This window comes from Chlamydotis macqueenii, chromosome 1 (genome assembly GCF_036417535.1).
Source record: "Chlamydotis macqueenii isolate bChlMac1 chromosome 1, bChlMac1.mat, whole genome shotgun sequence".
Lineage (NCBI taxonomy): Eukaryota > Metazoa > Chordata > Aves > Otidiformes > Otididae > Chlamydotis > Chlamydotis macqueenii.
The window spans coordinates 89,502,104-89,528,603 of NC_141556.1; the positions used below are offsets into that span (position 1 = coordinate 89,502,104).

A 26,500-nucleotide genomic window follows, 5' to 3' on the forward strand; every position below is an offset into this window, starting at 1 on the left:
AAATCTGATTGGTTTCTCCATTTTTTTACTGTTTCCTGAGTAGGATAGAAAAATCATTCTTAAGTTACAGGTCACAGAGATTCTTCTCCAAAGACAGAATTTGTCTGCACAACACTTTGAGAATCAGAAGCAGTGCCATATCAAGTAAGAAACATAAGCACGAGCTGAGCCAGCACAAGTATAAACATCATTGTGAATTACTGCCCACTTTTATATGGAATCAGCAGGAGCCTCCAGCATTCGTTGAAGAGGAAAGTTTTTCACTGAGACTGGATGCCACTTTGTAGGTCATATGTGATGAAACTGCTTGTATAGCCAACCATGATCTTGCTCTGTGCCGCTAACCTCAATCTAGCAGCATACATCCAAAGTTTAAGTAAACGTGCAATGACAGATATGCACAAGGAGCCACATTTCTGCTCTTATGCTGCAGAAAATCTTGTTTAGAGGAAGAGAGAGGCCAGAGGGACATGACTACAAAAGAGCACCTTCCTTCCCTTTTGGGGTGGTTGCTATTTAGAAAGGGAAAATGCGTAGTACTGCACAGCTGAAGAAACAGCACGACACATTTATTTTGCATAGCAACTAGCACAAAAGCTACTGAGCCCTTTGTGGAATTAATTATCCAAAATACATGATTTCTGCCCAGATAAAGAAAAATGGTGGTGGGTAGCAAACACTAGAAAAACTTCACTTGGCTGAGATTCTGCAAGACCCAGCTCAGTTGAAATCTCACTTCCATTTCAAAGCAGATAGAGGTAGTACTTTTCTTTGGGTTCAGCAGATTTAAAGACTATTAAAGAATATTGTTTAAAAAAGAAGAAAAAAAAAACCCAACAAGCCTCCCACACTCCAGAAGCATTTCCTAAGTAAATTTAAAGGGAAAAAAATAAAGTAGATTTAATCTGTACAGGCCAAGAGGACTAGAGGGGGAAGAGATAATATATTTTGTCTGACTTGCCCCTAAGTTAGAGGGCTAGAATCTATTGCATACCATGACCTTTCCTCTGTGTGTGCCGGGAACCTTGCAGCCACCTGTGGACCTTACCTTAGAGGGTACGCGACATTAACAGGCCCTCCTCTCCTTTATTCCTCTAGCCAGTTATAGCAGGGCCTGGGGGGCACAGGACAGAGCCAGAGCCCCGTCTTCTTGTAGAAACAATGAAAAGCATGAGGCCTTAAATAGGAATACCTGGCTATAGTGGTGGTAGACACACTACTTCAACCTGTTCTGGTGGACTCAGCCACGAGACAAATCCTGGCCATATGTAACTGCGTCATGGCCAGAGAACCTGTAGGTGGGTTGGGATTTGGCCATAGATGCGTGTGAAGCTGAAGAACAAGACTGCACACACTGGAGCACTTGGGAATGAAACCTTTTATAGAAGGGCAATAAATATACAGGAAAAGAAGAGGTGGAGGAACAGAGCCTTGAGTCTGCAGACTGATATTACACGTTCAGTCAAGCTGGCATAGAGAAAAGCATAACTGGTGTTTTAATTCTGGCAAAGACAGAGCGTTTTTCCAGGTTGGAGACCACTGCCCTGTTCTTCGAAAGGAGGATAGAGAGCAACATGTACTGCTTCAGCTGATTAACAGTGCCACCAGCCGGCCTGCTGGAAGAGTGCCAGTTTGCACGGCTGGGGGGAAAACAAGGTAAGGTACATCTGCTCACCACCTTTCACACCAGAAAGTCTTCACAGTCAGACTGTGACCCTGCAAGCCCTTTGCCAAATACAGCCCTTTGCTGTTCCTGTGAGCAGCTGCAAGTAAGGTCTTAACCCAGGGAGGTGCTATGCAGCACTAGCTTACCTCAGCTTCAGCAGGGTCAAAGGAGATAATCACTTGGGGTTTTCTGGTAGAGCTAAGAGTGAGTGACAGAGTATCCAACTCAGGAAGGCTTCTTCTAGTGCAGAGCCCACCAGTCAGCATGATGAGCCATGTCAGAATCAAGCCTGAACTTACTCAGTAACCAGATGGTGCTACAGAGGCAATGTAAACGCAGCCAATGAGATGCATGTCAGCAATTAAATATTTAAAGACAAACTTTCCACTGCTTGTGGTGTGATTTCCTATTGGAAGCTGAACTTTACACTGAATTAAATTCAGCACCTCACAGTCTCTCTGGTTAAAACACTTATTAGGAGAGCTACTATTGCCTGGTTACACACACAAAAAAACCCAAACCCTAAAAAATATGCTAAAGCCAACAGTGCCAACAATGTGAAAAACAGGGAAGTTCTGATGCAATAGAGTAAAGCCAACATCAAAAACTCAACATTAAGATTTCCTTACAGTGAACCAAAGGGTCATGGAACCTTTCGCACATCTTGTTGGACAGCAGTAAGGAACTGGTTTTGCCCAACAGCTGCAACAAAGAACTGTGTAATGAAAAAGCTTTTGTCGGAGAAGGAAAGGTGTCATTCATAAAGCCAGTCTCAAACTTTGGCAGCCTTGCACACCTTTGCCAGGAATAGTGGTCAGGATTTTGCTAGACTGTAAGGATGTGACGATGTGGCTAAATTTTGCATTTGAACAGATGCAAGGCAAATGGACTTCTGGGGAACTGGAACACTATAAACAGTTAATAATATATGGTTATCATGCCGTGTTGTTAATGCAGACAGTTTCCTTTCCACTGAGACATCTATGTGGGCACGTACACAGAGTCCCGGAAAATCACTAAAAAGCTGATTGAAAAGAGCTATAGCAAGAAAAGGAATGAATTCTGAAGGGGTGAAAAAATATGGCCAAACAATATTGCATTCGAAGCCCTAGCAATAACTTAATGTAAGGGATAACAACTGACCATCAGTGAAAGTTTAATTTTCCATCTCCAAAATAGATCTGGGATTGAGCCAACATCCTCATCCAAAGACTCTTTGAACTTTGAAGCAGTCTCATTCCTCTCCAGAGCCACTGACAATATGTAAATGTTCTGGCCAATAAAGGCAGAGAGATACAGGGGCGAACAATGGCTGTGTAAGCCATGTTTCTGCAGTGGATTTATAAAGACCATCTGTGTGATGTTGAAAAGATCCTTGGCTTTTTGTGCATGTTTTTCAATGACATTACTGCATCCTCATGGCTTTGGGACTGTCACTGAAGATGAATATGGTTGTGAGGCAAAGGAAGAGCCTTTATTCCTAGGGAAGTAGTATCTAAAAAAAAGCTGTCAAGGAAACACTGTCAAGTGTCAAGGAATGCCAGATAACACGTCCACTAAAAGATTCACCAAGGAAGGAGGCAGAATGCTCTGAATACTATTGTCTTTGTTTCAGGTTTTCAGTTTCACAGAATTGCTGACAGTGGCAGTATAGCAAATGCATGTCTTCCTAGAGAAGTGACAAAACACAGCCTCTGTGTAAACCTTGCCTTCCTGGAAGGTGAAAGCAATGAGCTGTTTTGTTATAAGAGCCTGTCATAACACACACCAACTCCACCACGTTCAGCCAAGGAAGCAGGTTATCACTTGTGTGCAACATTGTAATATTCTTTTCACATCCTCACTTTTGCTACTTTCTGAGTCACTTCTGTTATTCTGAAATTCCAGGCATCGCCCCCACAGATGTGGCATATACAGGTAAGCTGATAGCTGTCAAGAGAAGACTAGCATCTAGTTCCAACCAATTCTGACAGGCATACTGAGTCACACTGATCTATCATTATCCCCTAAGATGATAAGTCCTTACTGTGGAATGAGTACCTTGATGAGAGCAAAATAAGATAAACCAAGTTTTTAGCTGGACTCTGTACCTTGCCTTGCTTCCTTGCCTTGCATCCACCAAGATATTTAGGGAATCATTTCAATATTAGATTGTGTACCAAATAAAACATATTCCAAAAGGATACATAAGAGTGGGGATACCCCGTGATGCCAAGTATTTTCGGATGAGCCGCTCAGTACCATACCAGTTGAAACCTTTTGTTGCATACCCAATACGTGGAAGATGTACTGTTGCTGAGAAGGAGGGAACAGAAAGTGCACGCTCTTTAGGACAAGGTACACATATAGAAAACAATCTACATAAGGATTTCAAGCTACCCAACAAGAACAAAAATATTTTGGAACACAACAGATCTGTCATGGAGGTCTCACTCTTACTTTACTTCAGAAAAAACAGTTCAGGAGAGGTAAAAATTGGTCACCGTTTAGGTTCAATCACACATGTGAATATTCACTGCTCTACTGCACAAACACTTACCATTCCTTTTCTTGGCTGCTAAATAAATCTTCTTCAGACCCTTTTCCAAAGCAGACAGCTTAATGCCAGACAAGTTGTTGGACCGATCCCGGTGCTGAGCTACAATCAAGGCCAACTAAGGAGAAAACATACAAAAACATGAAATGGAGTCTATATACAGCACTAAGAGACACAGTGATAGCTGCTGGAAAACTGCATTACTTTAATAATAGCTTTAATAAATAAGAAAAAAAAATCTCCTTTTCTCTAATATTTAACTGCAACTTAGCCATGTTCAGTATTCAGTACCATTAGTACTGGGAAAAAAGACATTCATTTCACACAGGTTTGAAAGCACAGAGCAACACAAAAAAAAGCTCCTCATTCTCACCAAGTCTTGTCCTTTTTTCCTGGATTTTTTATCATCAATGGGGAATAACAAGGTTCCTCCTAACTCCAGGTCTGTCCAAAAAACAAGAACAGAACAAGAACAACAACAAAAAAAAGTCAGTCCTGAAGAGTCCACAGTGAGTCAATGCAGCAGTGATTTCACTGTCACGTTCTGTGTTACTCTTCTTGGCTTTCTTTATCTCCTCATGATGGTTTCAGCAGAGTCAGTCCCTTTGCCCAGGGAAGCAAGACAGACGTTACCCAACTCCGAGACACACAGACACACACATGCACCCCAAGACATGCAGACACACACACATCCCAGTTAAAGACCACAAATGGAAAAAGAGATACTGGAAGACGAAGAAAGCATCTCCCAGGAAATTAGAAAAAAAACAACAGATCCACCTTACAGCAAGACGTGCACTGCTCACCAGCTCAAAACTGCTAATACATACTCAGGAGAACATTAGTTCTTCGAGGGAACCAAAGGCTCAACCGAGTACTGCTTGAGGTGGTTTTCATCCTTCTTAAAAGCACCTTGACAGAAGATGCAGGGCTCTGTCTTATATAGTAAAAAACATCCTGTGAATAATGAACAAGTTCATTTTTTTTTTCTTTTTTTTTCTTCTTTTATGGCTTGCAGCATGGATCAGAATGACCAGCCCCTATGGAGAGTTCTCACATTCCCAAGTCAAGTCAAAGCACTCGCTGTATTACTACTTTCAGAGCTAGGGATGCACAAATCTTTAGAAAGGGGAAAAAACATGAGTATCAAGGTATCCAGGCACCTTGCTCCTGCAACATCAGTGGGATTTAAGCTCTTTCAAATATCTTGGTCTAAGGCCATATTTTAATCTCTTACCTTTCATTTTTCCTGCCATCTCATACACTTTCCTTGGCTGATCAGAACGAGCCTCCAGAGCTGTAAATAAACCACCTCTTCCCCAGCGGCCAGAGTCATCTAGAAAGAAATGACAAGTTAGACTCCTTTTAGAAAGTGAGGTTGAACACCACCCCTGCAGGAAAGGGACCTACTCTGTACAAATGCAATGAATGATTATCAAAAACAGATATGGGAACCACACATGAACTGAAGTCTCAAGTTCTTCATGCATGAACTCCAGTACTCAAGGAGCTATCCTAGAGGATAAACATCAGCCCTTGAGAAAAACAAACTTGTCACAGTTCCCTGAAAAACTTTGTGTGAAGAATTCCTTCTTACTGTCCTCAAACAAGCGCTAACCATGGCACTGAGCATATAAACCTGTTAGTAGCCTCACATATATGTATATAGGTGCATAGAGCACGCAGCTAGGACATCTCTAGTTTGGTGCCTTGGGCTTTCCACAAGTAGATGTTTGTTATTTGCAGGCTTTCACTTTTACACAGCATTTCCACTGTAAACATGAGGGTTTGTGCTGAGCTTAACATAAGCCAAAGCAGATTATAATGTTCTGCTATAGCCCTGGTCAGAGAGCAGCTCCAACACTGATTCAGGAGGAACTCTGTAATATGAATTTCTCTCCCTTAACTTTAGTGTCTTAACATAGGTGCTTAAATGATGAGATTACCCTAGAGCCTCTGTACTGTCAGCATTGAGATGAGCACTGAGGCAGAGAAACTCCGATCTCAGACTCTGGAAGTGCCTGCCTCTCCCTGCTGACTGTATAAGGGAGATGATTTTCAATATCTCAGTTCAATTGCTACAGCTTCCACAGGATGAACAAAGGCCTTGCTCTCATGAGAAACTGTCCCCATTTGGCCACAGACATAAAATTTCAAGCTGTACAGGCACCTTTCAAGAGGCTCAGCCATAAATCCAGAGAGGGCATGAAAAGACCCATATACACGTTGCTAGTACTTGTGTGGGTTATAAATGGTGGAGTAGAGGCTGTATTGTCTCTGCACCACTCAAGATTAGGTCAGACTCAAATCCAAATTATTTCAGTTTGGAAAGAAATTAGAAAGTATTGAGCTAGTAGGGACAATTCAGCCCCTTTGTCCATCTCACCCAACAACACTCCGGTTGTCGTAAGTCTCACCTAGACAGTGGACAATGATGGCATCCTCCTCTTCTGCTTTGGGGTGGGTGACATCTCCCATGACATACTTGATACGGTTCAGGTCTGCATCTTCATCATCTAAATCCACATTCAGCCCAGCCTCATCCTCCTCAAACTCTTCCTCAGAGTCGCTTTCCTCTGAAGGAAGGCAGGTAGATGTGTAATGATTTGCTTGCCACCAGGCCATCCTGAAACAGAACAAAAGATTATGATGTTCAATGAAAATCAAGAGTGGGGAGCACACACTGTTTTAAATCATTGTAGTGAAACACAGGAGACCCAGACCTGCACTCTCTCTGCTCCCCTCCCCTATTTTAGGCCAGAAACAAGTTTACAACAGTTGTTATCTGTGATAGTAAGAGCCACATGCCAGTGTGATAAGCCAATTGCAGGCACGGAAAAAGCAAGCATATGACAAAGGGCACCCAGCTACTTAGAGTGGTGAAAAGGAAGAACATCTAGGAAACAAGGAGGAGAAAGTCAAGACACATGCCAGAGAGTCACAGATGTCAGACCAATACATAGGGGCCAACTGTGACATTTCAGAAAGCTTCTCCCAAAAGCTTGATGTACATTCAGATATGGGGTTCTTATTCACGCCACTCTATGAATTAAATTAGATATGAAGTCAGGCAGTATATTCAGAGGAAAAGAACCCTTGCTAGGGGCTCAAGCCGTTTTTCCACCTTCACATCTCTAGGTTATGCAGTTGAGGCCACACAGAGAAACATCTTGACATATGAAGCTAACACTCTCATGAGAGTGGCCTGCAGCCATTTGGTTATCTTCTCCCCTCATCCCAAGCTCCACCTGCCAGAGTGGATACAGAATACAACTTATTTTCGTCAGTCAGACACACATTTCTAGAGTATAGTGTAACAGACATCAGCTTACAAGTAGAAGATGCAGTACAAACCATACTTTTTCTTGTGTTCTGCCTCTGCTTTTGCCTTCTTCTTCTCCTCCATGAGCCTTGCTCTCTTTGCTGCTGCTTCTTGGCGCTTTTTCCTCCTAGCCTCCAGCTCCTCTGCACTCAACAAGTGCTTCCTCCTGGTTGACTGTTGCCGGAGGCCTGTGAGAAGTGCCTGGAGAAAGAAGGAAGTATCATGGAAAGAAACTGCTCATCTTAAAGCCATGTCTGGTGCTCACTTTATCCTACACTCCTTTCCCATCTGTGCATACTTGTCCACAGGTCTTAATCATCAGATCCCAGTTGTCACCATAATATGTAGTTTTGTGACCTGAGGTTACATTAGTGCCCTGCAGATCATACCTCTGATCTGTTATCAAAATTGCTGAATTGTCAAGCCCTCAGATTCAAGAGCCAACTTTACTACAGACATCCAAATCTTTTAACATGCCTTATGCAAGCTGTAGGTAAACAGAAAACTGTCAGCCTTGTTTTCCACAAGCAAATGAAGCACCATCATGTGCCTTATCACATCTTTTGTCTTACGTTTGCTTTGTTCCGGAGAGCTCTCCCTTCCTTAGTGGTCTCTTCAGTCAAGGCTTTCTGAAGATCCAAAAGCTGATCAAATGCTTTTTTGTCTTCTCTGCTGGGCTCTTTTGAATAATCTTTGCCTTCGTATATGTACATGTGATCTTAAAAAAATAATTTAAAAGTGTAAAAAGGAACTGAAAGCCACTAACACATAAAGTGTACAAGTGACATCAAAATAAATTTGGCTTCTCTGTGGCACTGTTCTACCCTCAGCAGAAAAAAAAAGATGTTCACTCTCATCATTTTTTTGTATGATCAGTGTCAGCATCATGTTTCTGACACTGGTCATTTGTATGACTAGTGTCAGAAACAACAGAATCAATATTTGCTTCCTTAGGCAAAACCTTTTCATTCAAGTATTTTATACTGGCAAATAATATTTTTTCCGATTTTGGTCAATTAAATATTTTAAGTTGTGGCTCCATCATTGTTTTCTTTGGTGATTCCATCTCTGTCAGTAGTGAATTCATTTAGCTGTGCTATCTGGTTACAGGCAACTCTTCTAAATAGATAGCAAAATTTTTCTTTTGAACTCCCAAACAAAATAAAAGCACAGAATTCTGACAACCCAGAGTTACTGCTCATCAGGTGAGCTATGTTCCCAATAACTATTACACAGTGTGCTACCACTGCTCCTCTTCAAGTTACCAACAGAAAATACTACTCTTTGCTAAGTCTCAGCAAATAATTACTTGTTGCAGCAATGCTGCAGGATGCAGAATACCTAACCTGCAGGGCTGTATTTCTGCTTCAGTCACAGATCTATATTTAAGTGCTACTGTGTACTGAAAACAGAAATTCGTTCTTTCTCACCATGACACTAGAGGAGGGAAAGCATCTTTAGAATTTATTCTTATATAGTATGAGGCTATGAAAAACTAACATGTTACATTTGGACTGGAAGGTAAAATACTGAAGACAGAGTAGGTTTGTTCTAATTGTTTAGACTCCATGACTCCACTTCCTTATCTCATGTTTTGGAATTTTTAGGGTAATTTCAACTTGTGATTTTCATGGCCAATAATCTTTTGTTTGGAGATAAATACAAAATACCTGCTATATAGCCTTTCCTTAAATTACTGTTATATTTCTAAAACTGTAGATCTATTTTAACGGTTGTCTGTGGGAAAAACAGCAGCTGCAATTTGAATATTTCCGCTTTTCTCATTAATTTCATCTGAGGTCTCAAAATATTTGAAGCACATGAAGGAATTCAACCCCCTAGCCACCAAAACTGGCCAAGTATTGTTACCTTTATCTTTCAGACAGGCAAATAAGAACACAAAAAGATGAAAAAGACCAATAAAGGCTCAAAAATAAAGTTTGTGGATAGGCCACAAACAAAATCCAAGTCACTTAATTACATGTCCACTTTTCTTCTTGTAGCCTGAAAAATGCCACCCCTGCCTGGTAAGCCTTTTCTACCAGCACCTAAGTGTCATGTATTTCATAGATATTTAGATTCTTAACTTACTCTCTGTATCTTCCTCTTCACCCTCTTTTTCGCTTGGCAGCACAACATCCATTACCCACTTCCCTCCTTTTGTCTCTCCAAGGATGGTTTCTAGCTCCGCATCCTGTATAGTACTCCCCTCAGAGGAGAGCAATTTATCCAAGCCAAATTTCAAGATTTCACTCAGCTTTAACAAAGAGAAGGGGAAGCTCAGTATTAGTATCTCCTAATTCCATGCCAATCCCAGTGTCTCGATCTTCTCAGGCTTAAATGCAAAGGATGTACAAGTGGAGAAGTCTAAGTCTTAATGTCACCTGTAAAATGCTTTAACACGCTTATTTCTCCCAACACTTGACAGGACAGGCCCCTACAACATACTTCCCTCAAACATAACTCATCTAGATTTGAACAAGTCATTCTTCTCCAGGGCTAAATGACAAAACAGCATTCTACTGACTGAGTTCAAGAAACTTTATAGGCAGAAAGAACAGGCTTGTTTTTGCCCCCAACTGCTTTAAAACAAAAGCTAAAATACCACAAAAATCCATAGGGCGAAAAACATCAGCATGGAATTTCCTATAGGCTCAGTTCCACTTCTCTCATGGAAACTCTAATTGCCAAGATACATGCTGATGGGGTGGGGTGGCAGGGGAAAGGAAACACTAATTCCAAACCTCTCCCAGGTTTAGCTGTATGCAGGGGATATATTCCCCTAAATGTCATTTTGCTTGAGGTTTTCAACCCAAGTTCTCAGCACAAACCTCAGCTTTCAGGTCAGAATTACAAATTATGCCCTGACTCCTGAAACATTATGTGTGCCAAGAGGTCAACAGAAGGTTGACCGAGTTTCAGACTAGCAACCAAAAGCTGACTAAGTACTAATCATCAGCTGTGTTTGTGAGAGAAAAAGCACCAGAGACAGATAAGTTCTAGAAACAATGAGTCAGCTTCCACTTTAGACCTGTTATAATTAAAAATAAACAAACAAAAAAAAAGGAGGGTTTCTGCCTTTCCCTCTTCTTGAAGAAAACACACCCTTTTTCAACAATGGACATGCCTCAAAATTGTAAAAACTGTCTTCAGACATCAGATCTTGCCTAGACCTGGGATGTCATTTTGGTTCCTAAGACATGTAAAAGCTGTCATGTCAATGCACATCTCCCCCAAAACGTAAGTATTTGGCTAGGTTCATATCAGACATAAATACAGAAACATGCTGGGACATTTCTAAAGATGTTACTGGAATCAAATTGAGGACATAGCTCTATTTTACCTGCAACTCCGCTGCTCCCTGAGGCTTGGGCATTCCCAGAGCAAACTGACCCCCTTCTACAACGGCATTTGTCAGACGGAGCTTAGATGCAGCTCTTCGGTAGATTATTTCTTCAATTGTATCTCGTCCAATCAAGCGGATAATTTTTACAGGCCTTGAAAAGTTTAAGAAAATTCTTATTATTTCCCTTTTTTGAAGCACACTAAAGCTGTTACCTTGCACGGAGCACTATCCCTTCACCCACTCCTTTGGTAGGGGGAAAAAAGGCAAGAACAAAATCAACAAAAATAATCAGCAGAAATGTAAAGCTGATACATTTGCTTCTTGATACAGGAGAAATGCTCACTGCAAAACTGCAAGCAAACCTCCAGATTCCCTCTCCTCCTCCAAATCTACAAAGCTCCCACCCTAGACACATGACAAGGACAAGACTGCATGAGGGTGCAGAAAAAGGAAGACATAAAATCCTCTCCGCTCCCCTTCTTTGAACTTCAAACTATTGTCCTTTAACCCTCCACTGCCTATGGATAGGGAGAGCAATACTGAGAGACAACGAGAGTCAGCAACCAAACCAGAAGTAGCAAAATTTCTCACTTGTGCTGCCCAATCCGGTGAGCTCGTGCTATTGCTTGCAAGTCATTTTGTGGGTTAAAATCACTATCGGTAAAAATAACTGTATCTGCTGCTGTCAGGTTCATGCCAACTCCACCTACAAACAAAGAAGGTCACAAAATAAGTCACCAGCAGAAAATAAAGAAGCAGCTGGGGAATTTATGGTGTGCAAGGTTCTGTCAGATCTGACCAATTACATCTAATTCAATCCATCAGTCCCACAAGGATCTAAAAAGATGAGTAAGCCTTCCATTTCTGCACTTCTGTGTGCTTCCAGGTTTCTGCAAGAGCCCAAAACCGAAGTGCACTGTAGTAAAAAAGGATAGGGTGCAAGTGAACCAATACAAAAGGGACTGGTTGTCACAGCTGATGAACATAGACATATTCCTCAGCTAGCAGGCAGATTAACTCAGCAAGGACTAGCTTTACTGACGCTACAAGGGATTGCCCAAGTCATGACTTGGCTGCAGCACAAAAGCAACCAGTACTTTTCAGCAGTTTTCCACTGCTGAAACAGTGGAAAACATCAGGTCCATCTACACAAGAACCAGAGCCTCTGTATTCATACAGCTTAAAGTTTTTGAACCTATTCCCAGCTGAATGCAAGATACTTTGGCCAGAAACAGCGATATGCAGTAAAAAACAACTCTAAGTCCGGCTGGCACGGGCAGGGAGAGTTCAGGGACTGTGGTGAGAGACACACTTATTCCTACCATCTACATTAGGCACTTCTCTTCGGTCTCTCTACATGCACCCCGCAATGCACTGTGGTATCACTGGAGCCAGGCTCATTCAGAAAAGTCTGATGAGAAGCCCAAAGGAAGACTTAGTTCAAGTTTGATGCTTGAGATCAAGCAGTGTGGATCCCTCCGCTGGAGACAAGCAGAAGCCTGCCTCTGTGCTTGCTTGAGTAAAAAGACAGGGTGATTTGAAACTCTGTAGAAGACACAGATCTGCCTAAGGAGCTAAGAGGGGAAGAAGCATGGATGGCACTCCCATGGTGTTCTTTGCAGTCTCAGGACAGTAAAAGGCTCTCATTCGAGTCTGTCTGCCAGATAGAGAACATGTCCATATTCAGCAAATTCAAGAATCAATTCCACCAGCTTACTTAAAGGAAGTCTGTTCCTGCTTGAAGCCTGGTGCTCGCAGAAATAAAATGCTAGTGAGATTCCTTAAGCTCAACCTGGCAGAGGGACAGGCATTATGGGACTTGGAATAAAAAAAGTAACTCAAGTGACTGCAATATGAAAAGTATCTTGGCATCAGCTGCTGAAAGGGAAGCACAGAAACCAGATGTCCTATCTGAGAGACCCAAGTTCAGGATTTGTCTTGTCTCCCTCAAAAATCCCCCACATGAAGAGGGTCTGCAGCATTCAGAACTCCCTGCAATCTTGCCAGAGAGAGCACAAGAAGAGCGCAGCAGCAAGATGGTTGGTTGTTTCTCCTTTCCTGACTTACCTGCTCTGGTGCTCAGCAGGAAGATAAAGATGGGCTGTTGACCAAAGTTCTTAATGGCAAGGTGTCTCTCTTCTCCCCTAACAGAACCGTCCAGCCGCTCGTAGCTGTAGCCTTTTCAAACAAGCAACATGTTTTTGAAATTCCATCTAATTTTGAAATTCTTACCTCTTACCTTGTTCTCTGTTGTCTCACTGCTGTCCTGAATCTTCTCATGGCAAATCCTCCTGTCTCTATTCTCATTTTATTGCCTTCAACTCCTTCATTATTTCCCAGTTAAACCTCATATAAATTGAAGTAGGGACCCTGACTTCCAGATTGACTGTTGGCAAAGGGTAATTTAGCTGAGTCTGAAGCAGAGACTCTTAGCATTTAATTTAGTGCTTGGAAACACAACAGGAAAATTCAGAGCCAAAGTAAAAGAACGTTAGCACACAATCCCATTTCAGACTATGCTGTGCTGGCTGTTGGCCCCACAAAACAGGCCAACAGCCATTGGATCCTGCTTATGCAAACTCCCACGGCCTTCAGTGCATGCTTTCCTGTGAGAAAGCAGTATGGGATATAGCCCTACATTTGGCTTTATTCTGCATTATTAGTTGTCCAAAACCATAAACACCAAACAAAAGCCTCTTTCATGGGAAATCCTAAGTAGGCATGGAGCCATGTGGATTGAAACAAAAGAAAATGTCCCAAGAATACTTTGCCAAAAATGGTCTGATCCAACCTGCCCTTACAGGCACCTTGGGGCCCCGCTTCCAACAACCGTTTTAATCAGAAATTGATTTCCTGGTATGAATGTGGCCCAATTTGCATTTTGTGCTGGACGGACTGAACCTAGAGCAAGCCTACTGCCTTCAATGTAATTACTTCAGGACTCAGGTACAAAACTGAACACAGGTATGTATGAAACATTGCTACCTTGCTATCTGTTAGCTCCATTTTCTTGAGGAACTGAAGCTGAAACTCCTTTGAAAAACAACATTGAAGAGCCAGCTCATTTCAGGAAGGTGGTAGCACAGCAAAGAGCTGAACTCAAGACCCTCCAAACCACAGTGCTACTGCAACAATATGGTTTCTGTCTACTAAAGAGCAATAAATCCCCATCACTGTCCCTTCTCCATCCCAGGTAGATTAATCAAAATTAGAGGAACCATATATGGCAGAGATCATTAAGATAAGCCTTCTGCTGCCAGAGCGTGCAGAACATACCTCTATAGTCCATGTAGTCTTGCAGGATATCAAGCAGTTGAGTCATCTGAGAAAAGAGCAAGACACGGTGGCCACTGGAAGAAGAACGTGAGACACCATAAGCCTCTGAGACATACTGAGACAGCATTTCACACAGCGGTAGAGGGGTTACAATAGCTTAACCAGTCACTGTTAGATAGGAAGGCCTCACCACCTCTGTACAGTAAGCCTCGCAGGGTCATGGCCCATTCCCTCACCATATTTTCAACCCCAAACCCAGATGCAGCCAGTCAGCCTCAATTGTCTTGTCTAGAGTCTGGAGTCACAGAGAGGTAACAGGGCTTTGGCACAGCTTTGCTGCTGGCTGGATGCAGCCTCGTGAGGATCCAAAGGAGCTTGTCTAAAAGGATCCTCAGCTTCAGTCTAGCACCACAAGGTCTTCCGCACCACATGATCTGCCACACCAGATTGCTCTCAAATCACACACTACAAAGCATCTTAAATGCTGGGAAAATGTAATATCAGCATCTCTGTGATAGCAGAGCATTTCCTTCTCCAGCAAATGACCCTCGAAGATCAAGCTCTGCCTACAATCATGTATAAGTGAGAGATTAACTCTCCTCCCTCTTAACTCTAGGCCTCAGACAGTGCTCTATTTACATCAGACTTCATTGTAGAGCAGAACACAGATGTTTTCAAGTCCAGAATTTGCATAGGGCTGGTTGTGTGGCTAAGACATCCAAGGGACAGGAACTCATTCACAAGGTGCTTACAGCAGAAGGACAAAGACCTCCACAACCACATCAGAACTTCCCAAGGGCTGTTGAAGCTCTGTCCTTTGGAAGTAGCCAAAGGGAAAATGCAGCTCAATTAAAAGAGAAGGTAGAATTTGTATCATGCAGGAGGCACCACTTCACAGACTGCATGAGAATGCAAACCGATTTGCATCCCATCTGAGAGCCAGAAGGAAATACCCAAGGTACTTGGGCTCCAGGTTCTGAAGTCACCAGAGCTCAACACAAGGTGCCAATATAATGCCAATCCCAAAGCTGAAGTTTCAGCTTATTCCTGTTTTTTGGTCCAGTCAAATTTATTTTCCACATTTGCTAAGCATTCTGCCTCACAGGCTAACACAAGTATGGTAGCACAGAGGAACTCAACTGATGCATTGGAAGCTGCTCTCAGGAAACCCACAGTCAAACTAGATATGCTGAAAACTATGTCAGATGGTTATTCTCCCAGGTTGCAAAACATGACAAATATAAGAACATGTGAGAGAGTTAGTGAAGTGCTTTGAGAAATGTTTATAAAGGGAAGGTACAAAAACCTTTGAGGTTCCTCTGCCATGTCTAATTTCCTTATACTGAAATGGCTTCTTTCAGTTAGTCAGTAACATGCAACAAATAGGGCAGTGCTTGCATTGTGCCAAGTATCTACTCAATCTATGGCTAAATAAGGTAGTTTGCCTTCCCAGTTTACCTCTTCTTCCTGTGTCAACCCCACTCTATCTTCTCCACCCCAACATGACATACCCAGCATACAAGAATGAAAGGAGTTTATCCAACAAACAGAGTTTGCCACTGGCTTCAACAATATGGTCTCCAATCTCAAAGGGTTCTGGCTCAACACCTGGAACAGAAAGGAGTTTCAGAAGCAGATCTAATACTATGCAAGTAACCATTCAGTGGTCAACTCCGCGTGTGTGCGCTGCCAACTATTGCCAAGCAGATGCCCATGATGCTTGCTTGATAAGTGGTGGTCCTTCTCTGTCTCTAAAGAACACCCTCAGTAGTCCACAAACCATTGTGATTTCATTGTTTAGGTGAGAGTAGATGCATTGATGTGAAAATGAGTGGAGAGTTGCAGTAAGAAACTCAGACTTCACACAGTTCCCTGTTTTATTCCTCATTATTGATGAACTGTCTTCTGTTGGAACTGGTCACGAACTCACAGCTGGTTCTGATTCAAGTACAACATCATTAATTACTTGGTTCTTCTAAGCATTACGATGCTAAGCAATAATAGAAAATCATTGTGTAAATCATGAAACAGTTCTTTCTGTTTCAAGAAAGAGAAGAGTGCTTTCTTACCATTGAAAAGGTATGGGTGGGCAACACACTTTCGAAGCTGAATTAAGACATTCTGAAGTGTAACCTTCCTTCCTGTTTCACTTTCAAATGCATCTGGAACAAAGAGCACAGAAAAGGAACTGAGCAGGAAAGCCCATACTCCACCAAGAAGTGTACCTGGGAATGTCTGGCTACTGAGCACTGGAGTATCTCTCTGTATATCACTTCTGCATTTGAATTTCTATCTCAAGACTAACACATCTGTTTTCATGGACCAAAAAAAAATTTCCCTCACTTTTTTTTTTTTGACAAATCTTTAGAAGTAAGACCCTGATGAAAACTACTCTGTCTTGTCAAACTCCCTGGAACTTTCTGGACTCCCTGAAAAGGGTCACTGTCATTTTTCTAATAATACAGCACAGTTAAGATCTCCTGGGAAACCAGGAATTTAAGAATGGTTGCATTTTTGTGAGGAGAAAAAGAAGAAATGTGCACATATGCTGACTTCAGAAGAAGGTTCAGCTGGCCTGGTGATGTTCATGCAGAGTGCCAGTGGCTCCCTGATGCACCCAGGTACTAGCCCTAGAAGAACAAGGGATCTCCATTCCCCAGTTTTACTTCGCCTGCAACACATAAGCACTGGAAAGCCATATGATGTGGTATGCATAGATGGAAGAGGAAGAATTCAGAGAGAAGGAAATACTTCATACCATCATTCATAGAATGCTTTGTTACAGTTAGTTGATACATTAAGTGACAAGGAGCAAGCTATTATGGTAAAAGCCTGTGGCTGCATTGTCTATATGGTCTTTTGGTTTCCTAAGCTCATATCTACATCCAGTAGGTTTAGACTTTTTGTATCGCATCTGTGCTACTATTGGAAAATCTGTAGAGATCCACAGATCCAAAATTTCCTGTACCACCCTTTTGTCTTAACACAACAACATGGGATAGGATCAGGCTTACCTGGTGATAAGTATTTTTAATTACAGGCTGGCCCAAAGCAGAATCCTGAAGCTGACCCTCCCTAGCTCTGCAAAAGCTCAGCTGTAGATCCATATGTCTCTTATTTTATCACAAGCTAAAAGTCCAAATCAAGCAGCCCAAAGCACTGAATTTGGCAGGTTTACTCTATGCATATTCTGCAGGGCAAAGTTTCTTCTGCTTCGCTACAGAGCATGGATTTACAATTGGATTTAAAAAAGGAATTAACCCTCAGTTACCTAAATCTTTCGTCAAAATGGCCTTGTAGTACTTCCTCTGCAGTGCTGACATTCCATGGTACAGAACGACTTCCACCTTCTTTGGCAGCTCTGCAGCCACCTCAGATTTGACTCTTCGAAGCAAAAATGGCTGCAGAAGATTGTGCAATTCCTTGGCTATGCAGAGGCAGGGAAAAAAAAAAGAAGAGATTACCACATTAAATGTCAGGCACTTATACAGTACCTTCATAACTATACTTTCAAAATAAATGTGTAAGGAACCTTACATCTATTAGTGAAATTATTCAAGCCCAGTTTTACAAACAGAGAAACCAAAACATAGCTGCATACCTGAAATACTTAGGAGCTACATTAAGGTAAGTAATCATTACTTTTAGTGGCTTTGTTTTGAAGCGAGTCAGCATTAAAAGAAAGTAAATAAAGAGGACACAACGTGCCTGTTTCCTAGTCAAGATAGCAGCTGGTTCTGACTGAAGTACAACATTGCTTATTACTGACCTGGCTCACTCTCCTTTTCAATTGCTTGGTAATACTCAACAAACTCTTTCACTTGTTCCCTAGGAAAGATGTCAGGCTCAATAAGGCTGAGCAAGGAGTAGAGTTCCTGGAGGCTGTTCTGTATTGGAGTGCCTGTGAGTAGCAGGCTGAAGCCTATTGAGAACTGAAAGAACCAGCAACAAAACAAAATTATTAGGAGAAAATATCTGGAATGAAAAGTTACTTAATATACCACTTCACCCACACCACTCTTAAGCTTAACTTAGAAATGACAGGTGGTGCAGAACTGCCCGCGGAATGCTGCAAATGTCTGCCCAAACCATCCAACACAAGGTATGGTGTGACAGTCAAACAGCTCCACCAAACTGACTAGGATGGCGCCGATGCAAGGAAGCCAGTGTAAGCAAAATAAGAACGAAGTCCAAAACCAACACCATTAAAATCCTCAGATCCAAGTACTCTACGGTCCAGTACTGCATACTCTGTTAGGTAATAAGACACGACTGCAAAATGCTGTCAGAATAGGAGAGTGAAATGAAACTGCAAAAGACTATGTTCCACTTCTATTTGCTGGCTAATTCTAACAAACACAGCAACATTATCTGGTCCATCTTGCTTACAGTAACCCCTGTAAAGAGACTTGGGGAATATGGTTATCTTTGAAAAAATACACGTTTCTCTCAAGTTTGGTAACACAAAAATATGTTAGGAGGAGAGCTAAGGTGAATCATGCCTATTTCTTTGTGACTACAATCAAAGCTCCTTAAATACAGACATCATGGACAATATGATCAGAAGATATAAGACTTTCAGGAAATATAATAAAAAAATAATTTTTCAAGATACTGTAGTTGACTGTTGCTCATGCCAGCCCAGACCTAATGCTCGTGTTTCACCACCATGACAAGAAGTGTATCCTTCACCCAGGTATTCACTGTACTCTGGCAGGGTGCTTTGGAAGCTGGAGCTATTCTACTAATTTCAATAAATAAGGGTGGCTCCATTAAATGGGACAACGGAAGTCAGTAGTTCATGACTTGAGGTCCCATGAACTAGGTGAGGGTTCCTTCACCCTCCCAGAGCTGGAGATAGGCTCTTGTCACTTTATATTGTCTTACATTAGCCAGACTTCTACTACTTCAGTAGCACAGCCATGGTTCAGCGCTATGTCTGGCTGCTTTACATTTTTAAGTCTCTCAAATTGCTCCAATTTGTCAAGCCCAAACATAAGTCAGAATGAGAGATAAGCTCCAAATACTACCCGCCTCCATGCAAAGCTAACAAGATAGGCCTTTATCTGTCTGCCACTAAATATGGGAATCTGTTCACCAACTATGATGGAAACTGGTTGTGGCCCAGAGCTTAATAAATACTCAGAAGAACAAACAGAGAATCTGTATGCTATACTGAAGAGGAAAAAGTCTTTAGACACTAGAAGATAGATGAGTTGTTTTACCTCAGAAAGCGTCTTGTAAAGCAGAGAACTTTGATTTTTCAGTCTGTGAGCTTCATCTACCACCAAGGCAGCCCAGTTAAAGCTGAACAAACACAAAACAGCATCTTCAGTTAGGGGCTGGCAACTCATTCTTGTAAGCACAAAAAGGCTGAAATAAGTGGTGGCTCTGCTTGGCTGAACTTGAGATGGTCCCACCCCATGAACAACAAGCAAACATCACAAGTAGGCTGGGAAGGATTCACAAGTACTGGTTTCAAGAGCCAACACAGCTTCTTAACTATAGCTTGAATGAGTTTTTCTGAAACCAAAACTAGGTAAATTCACTTGAATGCGTTGCTTCTCTCTCCACTCCCATTACTATGGGGAAAATGACATAAGCACAAGTTAGTCAGTCAAGGAGGTCTACGATTTCAAAAAAGAGACATGAAACTAGGCCCTAGCACCTGTGCAAAACCCCAACAACTATCAGGAGGTAGTGATTACAAATCACCCAAGACAAGAGCTCTAACTTATTCTGGGTTCATACAGCTGTATGCAGCATTTCCTCAAGTAGGCTGCAGAGTCACTGATGATCTAGTAGATCCACTAGACTTAATATAAACTCCAGATCTTTCAACCCTCAGTGTTTGTGCCTGCTTATCACCAGGATTTCAACTCCCACATCACAGAGTGATTTCCACACAGTCAAGTCTGGTTGATGGGTAAGTAGGAAAGGGAAAGCATGACCCTCCAGCTTTTATGCCTCACACACTTCTCTTCTCAGTGGAATACAAGGTCTGGAACCACAGCAACCGACATTCTCCCCACAGCCTTTCTGTTTGCCTTGATTCCCCTCTTTGCTATTTCAGAGTGGTTCTCCATTGCCAGGACAGTCAAATGTCATTATTCTTATTCTATAGGCTCCGCAACTGAATTGCAGAGGGAACACTGCAGTGTGATGCACTGCAGAAGCTCATGTGCAGAGTGGAATCTGATCTCTCATGCATTATATTAGAGTAGGGCCCTTGCTCAACTCATTTGTGCTGTTAAATTGCTTGTAAGGAGTAGTGTTGATGGTGGGACATCTGATAACTCTGACCCACCTTTAGAAAGTGCTCCAAGTGCTCCTACACAGGACAATGTACAAATGATTAGCAACCACTTTTTTTCAGAAGAAAGACTAGAGGGCAAAAAACCTCAAGCTTCAGTAACATGGCTTTGAAGCTACATGTTAGCCTCAGAAGTAGGAAATTGCACTGGAGCTGACCTTTCTGTGATACTAGTGCTAGTTGCTTGCTCTTCCTGGGATAGTACATACCAGGGTAAACTGCAAAATAAGTAGAATCATATGCAGCAGTGCAGGATGTGACATGAAACTGTAATGACAGTATGGCCATGGCTATCTTTCATTACTAGGCCTGCCTTCCACCATGATGCGTTCTGTTCATCCAGCACAACTTGCTGTTTCCAGCAGTGACCAAGGACAGATGCATTGCTGAAAGACAACGAGGTGCCCATAGCAGGCCTGACTGAGGCCTGGGAGATGCAAAATTGTGTCAGTGGGGGCCACCGAGTTTCTGCTCCTACAAAGATCCTGCGCCATTCCTGACATCTGGCTGCCCCCAGCATTTGTCACAGCACTTGTCACTGTTGCAAGGCATTGGCGCTATTATTGAAAAATATGAAAATTCCTCCCCATTTCAAATGTAGGCTTCAGTAAAATCCTGCATGACCATGACAATAATTCCTATAGGCTGAATTTCAGCTGTATAATCAGTCTTGTGAGAAAGCATAATGCTCCATAAACCCTCCACAGTTCTGCCTGGTGGCAGGAGGCAATAAACTTCAGGATATGATAGTAGCACATGATCACCATAGTATAATGCAGGTTGATTTCAGCAAATTTTGCATGTAATACCTTCATAATCGAAATCTTTTGAATATTTCCTCTGTTCTAAATATCAATCTTCCAGACTGATATTTAGTGTTGTGCTATAAGCCACTGTGTCTCATATTATTTTGAGTTATCTGGCTTGAAAACTGTCCTTGGGGGAAGTTCACATACATCTTGGCTGACAACATAAAGGATTTTTCACTGAAAGCTGATAAAGGCAAAGCTCTAATCACAAGCAAAGAACATCTTTGGCTCTTGTGAAACAAGCACGGGATCTCACACACATACAAACATACACTTAAGAAATCGCTGACAGACGTGCAGAATTAAATTTGAAAAAATTAAAACCAGACTCACCATTTTAGAAATGCTGCATCTTTCAGACAAATCTGCAATGAAAGGAAATGAACCACAATTTATAACTTAATATACCAGTTAAGAAACAGAGCATCTTTTTGTCTACTTGCAAACTATGGTGGAATGGAAGAGAGTGGAATGAAGCCACTTACTACCTGAGGAAAGTAACATAATAGCTATTGTAACCACAAGCTGTTGTGATCCTACATTCTAACTCTTGTCTGGCAAAACACCAGCAGTAGAACCTTAAAGAACTAATGGAAATTTACATACATCATAAATGCTCTTCACCTCTGTAAAGATTTTCATGTTTCTCACTCAGTGAGAAACACCATGCACTTTCAGCACCACAGTCTTTTCCACTCTAACCAAACGCATGCTTCAGTGGATTAATCTAAGCTATTACAGTGACCTGATAGTATCCTAAAGTGTAGATGTTGCGTGCCCAACTTCAGATTCAGAGGAAGAGAAATCAGGTCACTCAGGAGAAATCCTTAAAAAGCACAGAATTTTATCATGAAAAACAACAGAGTTAAGCAAAATCCTAGCTAAGTGACTATCTTGATACAGTCGATCACTTTCTTGGACTTGTTTCAGTATGAGCATCGCCAGTTATCGCATTCACAACAAGGGTTATCACTGCTACCAACGTCCACTTGTGCAACGCGGAAAAAGATTCAGGTTCAGAGTGGTTTGCACAGGTCACACAGCTCCCAGCAGGAAAAGACCATGACATACTTGAAGAGACAGAAAGCAAAAGGGCAGAGGGAAAGGGAGGTCAGAAAAGGTGGAGAAAAAAAAAAAGGAATTGTAAGAGATGCTTCTCATCTAATGTCAAGTTGATGCGTTTGTTAAGAGATTGTTAAAATAAAATCAAAGTCCTGATATGAAGTAACATCTGAGTGGGACTGCCTCATAAGAGAAAAATAAGGGCTTTTTTCCACTTCAGATAACTAAGCACCAGTTCCTGCAAAGTCCAAAGCAGTGATCAAGGAACCAACTCTATTCTGATTGGTTCTGTTTAGAGCAGGACAGGACCTTCTCAGGAGAGCTCCGATCAGATTCAGCCCAACGTCCTATCAATTTTAAGTGGAACCTCACCACTTTGCAGTCCAAGAAAGAGTTTTGTCTGAGGAGGGCAAGCTGAAGAGGGCACAAAAAAGGCAAACTCTTTCTAAGTGTTCTTACACTGCCTGATTAATAGAATCTTAATAAACATCACACATATGTACGCTTTTATTAAATGCTAAAGGTCTGCAAGGCACCACACAAAGACAATGCAGACACCATTTAGCATTAGTTAAGGATGGCCATGTGCCTGTTTTCTTTACTCAAGGTGTGATACAGCTACGTAGTAAGCTGAGGTTAAAGTAGATTATCTTAGGGACACAAAAACTTCAGCAACTTAGACCAGTTTGGTGAAATGGGTTACAGGGTAGAAAATCACTGAGGAAGGCCAGAAATGAGTACAGAGGGCAAGGCATGAGCTGGGTGGTACAGAGGAATGGAAAAGGCAAGGAAAAACTTGAGCTCTCCTTTCAAGCGATAAAGACATCATTTACCTCATATGTTGTCAAGACCGCATGGAAGTGAGATTGTTCTTTCAGGTTCTGCTGCAGTTTGGGTCGTTCCTCCTTGTTGCCTACGTATGTCACAAACGAAAGACCTGGAGCAAACCTGTTGTCAAGAGAAAGACAGAGATAAAAACAGTGAGCCAAGCTAAGTCTTTCATGTCTTTATGACCCTGGACTTCATTATCAAACCTAGCTACTGCACAGATGAGAACCTCCTATCCAAACACCCTACCCTCCCGTGAGATATGCCTGGGTCTCAGCTTTTCTATCTAACCTCTTCCTGACTAATTTGCATCTCAGGTTGGCATCTCAGCTGCTGGTTCTGGTTTGGACAAGTCCCAAATAAACTGTGTTCTCCTAGGTCTTAAAGCCCAAGGCAGACGACTGAAAACCAGTCTCACGGCCCATCAGCTGTTCTGAACTGAAAAAGTTCAGGAGAAGCAGGTGAATGAATACAGTTAGCCCAGATGGGACCAAAGAATTGGCCTAAATTATGCTAAAACAAAGGGAAACAATGTCTGCAGCAAACAGGTCCAAGTCAGGGCCTCAAAAACCTATCCTCTCAGTCAAAAAGCACATAAAACTACTTCCATGGAGGAAGAATTGGGACCATAAAATTCTTCCTCATTTAATCCCACCACTGATACTTGCCTAATGTTTCTCCCGGATAGCTGTTCACTGCTGATCTATGAAGCGATGCACTTTCCCGCAACTATTGCAACCGCAAGTCAATGCAAATCAGGCCAGCTCCCTTCAGAATGCAACCTGGAGGACTTCAGATGCTGAGAGACAGCATCACCCCACAGCCACATAGACAACTTCTATTCTAATCTTTAACTTTCTGCCCTCCTTCTTTAAAGGAATCTTTGGGCTCCAGCTTAAAAATGTACATATTCCAGGCACAGCAAATGTGCCATCAGCACAGTCATTGCACCCCAGTGGAGACGGGTTGCATGCACAGATGTAATGTATTTTGCATGCATACGTGATCATGCTAAGAAAGATACTATTCAACGTGGGTCTTACCTTTCATCATACAGAATCCTGGCTGTCTTCAACAGATTTTGCCTAAGAGAGGCTGAGCATGGAGGGTTACAAATCAATAAAAGCAAGGAGCTACTGGGGGCATTTGGGCTGAAAGTCAGCCAACACTATAAGTTGGATAAATTCATATATACCACAGCACTGTAAAGACTACACGTTAACTACAAGTGGGGTTCGCACTGATTTGTTGTTTCAGTAGCTTCCCTTTTCACTTTTTTTTTCCCTTTTGAAAGGAAGAAAACTGTTGGACTGAGCCCATTTGAAGAGAATCTTTATAACGTGATGTGCAAGAATATGATGAGCTGGACAACAGTTGAAACTTACCTCTCCAGTTCCTCCTTCCAGTTGCTCAGAACGGATAGAGGACAAAGTATCAGAAATTTCTCTCTGTTCGTTATTTTTTTTGTCAAATAAAGAAGTAGAGAAATAGTCTAGAAGGCAAGGAAAATATTATTTTTATAATAAGAAAAAGGTTAAACCCAATAGCTTGAACCTACATAAACTGCCTCCCTCTTGAGCTTTTTAGCTGGTTCCCATAGGTTCTCTAGCACAAAGCAGAGCCCAGAGAATGTTAAGTAAGATCCACCATCGATGACAAAAAAGCTTAGATCCCAAAACCTTACCTCAATATTTGGAGCCCCTTTCCAAAGACCTTTCTCCACAATCACAAAAAAGATCTACCCTACATTACTTCCTAAAACCACCACGTTGTTATTTAAGACCCATTGAATACCACCAGATGAACCAAAGCACAAACATTAACTTTTCAACAGAACTAAAGCCCATTTTAAAACTTACCAAAAGAAAAAAAAAGCAGCACAAAAAAATATACACATATAAATTTTAACCCATGTGTTGACAAACCCAGAAATCATCTTGCTGCAGGTGCATCAAAACATCATCCTCTCTGTACTGGCTGTGTAGTGTCCCTTCAACTCTGCACACTATGAATTACACATTCAGATGCCTGTATAAAGTGACCACTCATCTTTTTACAAAACCCGGAAACCTTTTTGGAGTGTCACTCAGGACCTGACAGGGGTTTTAAGTGATTAAGGAATGAAAGAAACAATGAGCTCTCTCTTTTGAGTATGGACTTAAGGATGGGGCTGCTTAACTGACCAATCATTAGGGCAAGTTTCTTCTCATTCTGCAGAAATATTGAGCTAAATTAGGCAAAGATCACTTTCCAGGAGAAGATGACAACACACCTGACAGGTCTTCCCAAGACCCATCTCATCGCCCAGGATACAGCCATGTTGGACTTTGTAGCATTGCACCAGCCAGTTTACACCTTCTATTTGATAGGGACGAAGCTTAATGCCTGGGAATAAAAGCAATTTGTTATATTTACATAGTCATCATCATAGTCATAGTTACACCTCGAAGCCATCAGAAAGAGGGCCTGCACAGACAAGTGACTCCAAACAACTGCCTTGCATGAAAAGCACACCAGTTTTCAGCAGAAGCTGGTTGATCTTGCTGGAGAGCAGAGACAGCCGTGTTACAGCAAATCCATCAAATTAACCCTTATTCAGGAACCAGTACGCACAAAAATGCCCCAAGTCACTACAGAGGCCTGTACAAGGAATCTAATCTGATAATTAAGCCGCTATTTTGCATTCCTAAAAGTCAGCTTCAGCCACTTTTTAAAATATGTAAATACTAGATCCATAGACGCGCTCTAGGCTACCGGAAATGTTTGTAACAATCTACTGTTATATAATAATCGTTTCTCAACAAGACGTTTTCCAGCTTTCCTGCATTTAAGCTAGGGCAGACATGAAGTGTAGGCCACTGTAGCTACTACCACCGTTGCTATCCTTGTTATGGAGCACAACACGTCAAAACAAACACAAAATAAGTCAAGCAGGAGTTCTCAAGGTCTTTCCTTGTACCTAGACTCACAGCTGGGCCCAGGGAGCCAAGCCCTTGGCCTAAACACCCACCCAACCGCAAAGCCCCCCGCCTCCCCAAGGCGCCTTACCGCTCCCTCCCTCTCCACCCCTTCCCCCGGGCAGCCCGGGGCCTGGCCGGTTACCGCTGACCTGTCAGACCCCACCGGTAAACGTCCGCCTCCTCCACACCCGGACCCCCCGCCCGGCCGCCGGCAGCGCGGCGAAGCGCCTGGAAGAAGCGGGACATGGCGGGAGGAAAGCCCCGCTCGTCAGGCACCGGCCGCCGCCGCGCTACTCCCGCCACTCGGCTCTCAGCTCCCGGCGGGCCGCAGGCGGCCTGCGGTGGGCGGGCAGGGCCGGCCCGCAGGCGGGGCGAGGCCCCA

General features: G+C 42.4%; 1 protein-coding gene across 2 annotated transcripts; it reads right to left on the reverse strand.

Annotated features, from left to right (window-relative positions):
- On the reverse strand, positions 1-26,421 carry CHD1L (chromodomain helicase DNA binding protein 1 like). Of its 2 annotated transcripts, XR_015260366.1 has the most exons (24): positions 26,268-26,421; positions 25,431-25,543; positions 24,544-24,650; positions 23,164-23,278; positions 21,602-21,633; positions 19,372-19,453; positions 17,916-18,078; positions 17,418-17,573; positions 16,216-16,308; positions 15,658-15,754; positions 14,147-14,220; positions 12,938-13,048; positions 11,462-11,576; positions 10,868-11,021; positions 9,616-9,781; positions 8,097-8,242; positions 7,562-7,725; positions 6,620-6,828; positions 5,440-5,538; positions 4,576-4,646; positions 4,206-4,320; positions 3,853-3,961; positions 2,810-3,161; positions 1-1,982 (listed from the first exon to the last, which is right to left on the reverse strand). XR_015260366.1 is itself a non-coding variant. In XM_086761054.1 (23 exons), the coding sequence occupies exons 1-23, from the start codon at positions 26,362-26,364 to the stop codon at positions 3,083-3,085; spliced, it is 2,667 nt and encodes an 888-aa protein (XP_086617180.1). In that variant the 5' UTR covers positions 26,365-26,421; the 3' UTR covers positions 1-3,082. The 2 variants fall into 2 exon arrangements, 1 of the variants encoding a protein (XP_086617180.1); XM_086761054.1 differs by having other exon boundaries at positions 1-3,161.
- Positions 26,422-26,500: the final 79 nt, after the last annotated feature.

What these genes read in the sequence shown, in the direction of transcription:
- CHD1L (XM_086761054.1), bottom strand. Translation starts at nt 26,364, where the DNA reads ATGTCCCGCTTCTTCCAGGCGCTTCGCCGCGCTGCCGGCGGCCGGGCG. An exon ending in TGAAGAGGAAGATACAGAGA is followed by an intron (nt 8,243 to 9,615) that starts GTAAGTTAAGAA and finishes TATTTTTTTAAG; the next exon opens with ATCACATGTACATATACGAA. An exon ending in CGGGGTATCCCCACTCTTAT is followed by an intron (nt 3,162 to 3,852) that starts GTATCCTTTTGG and finishes GCTTTTTTTTAG; the next exon opens with ATACTACTTCCCTAGGAATA.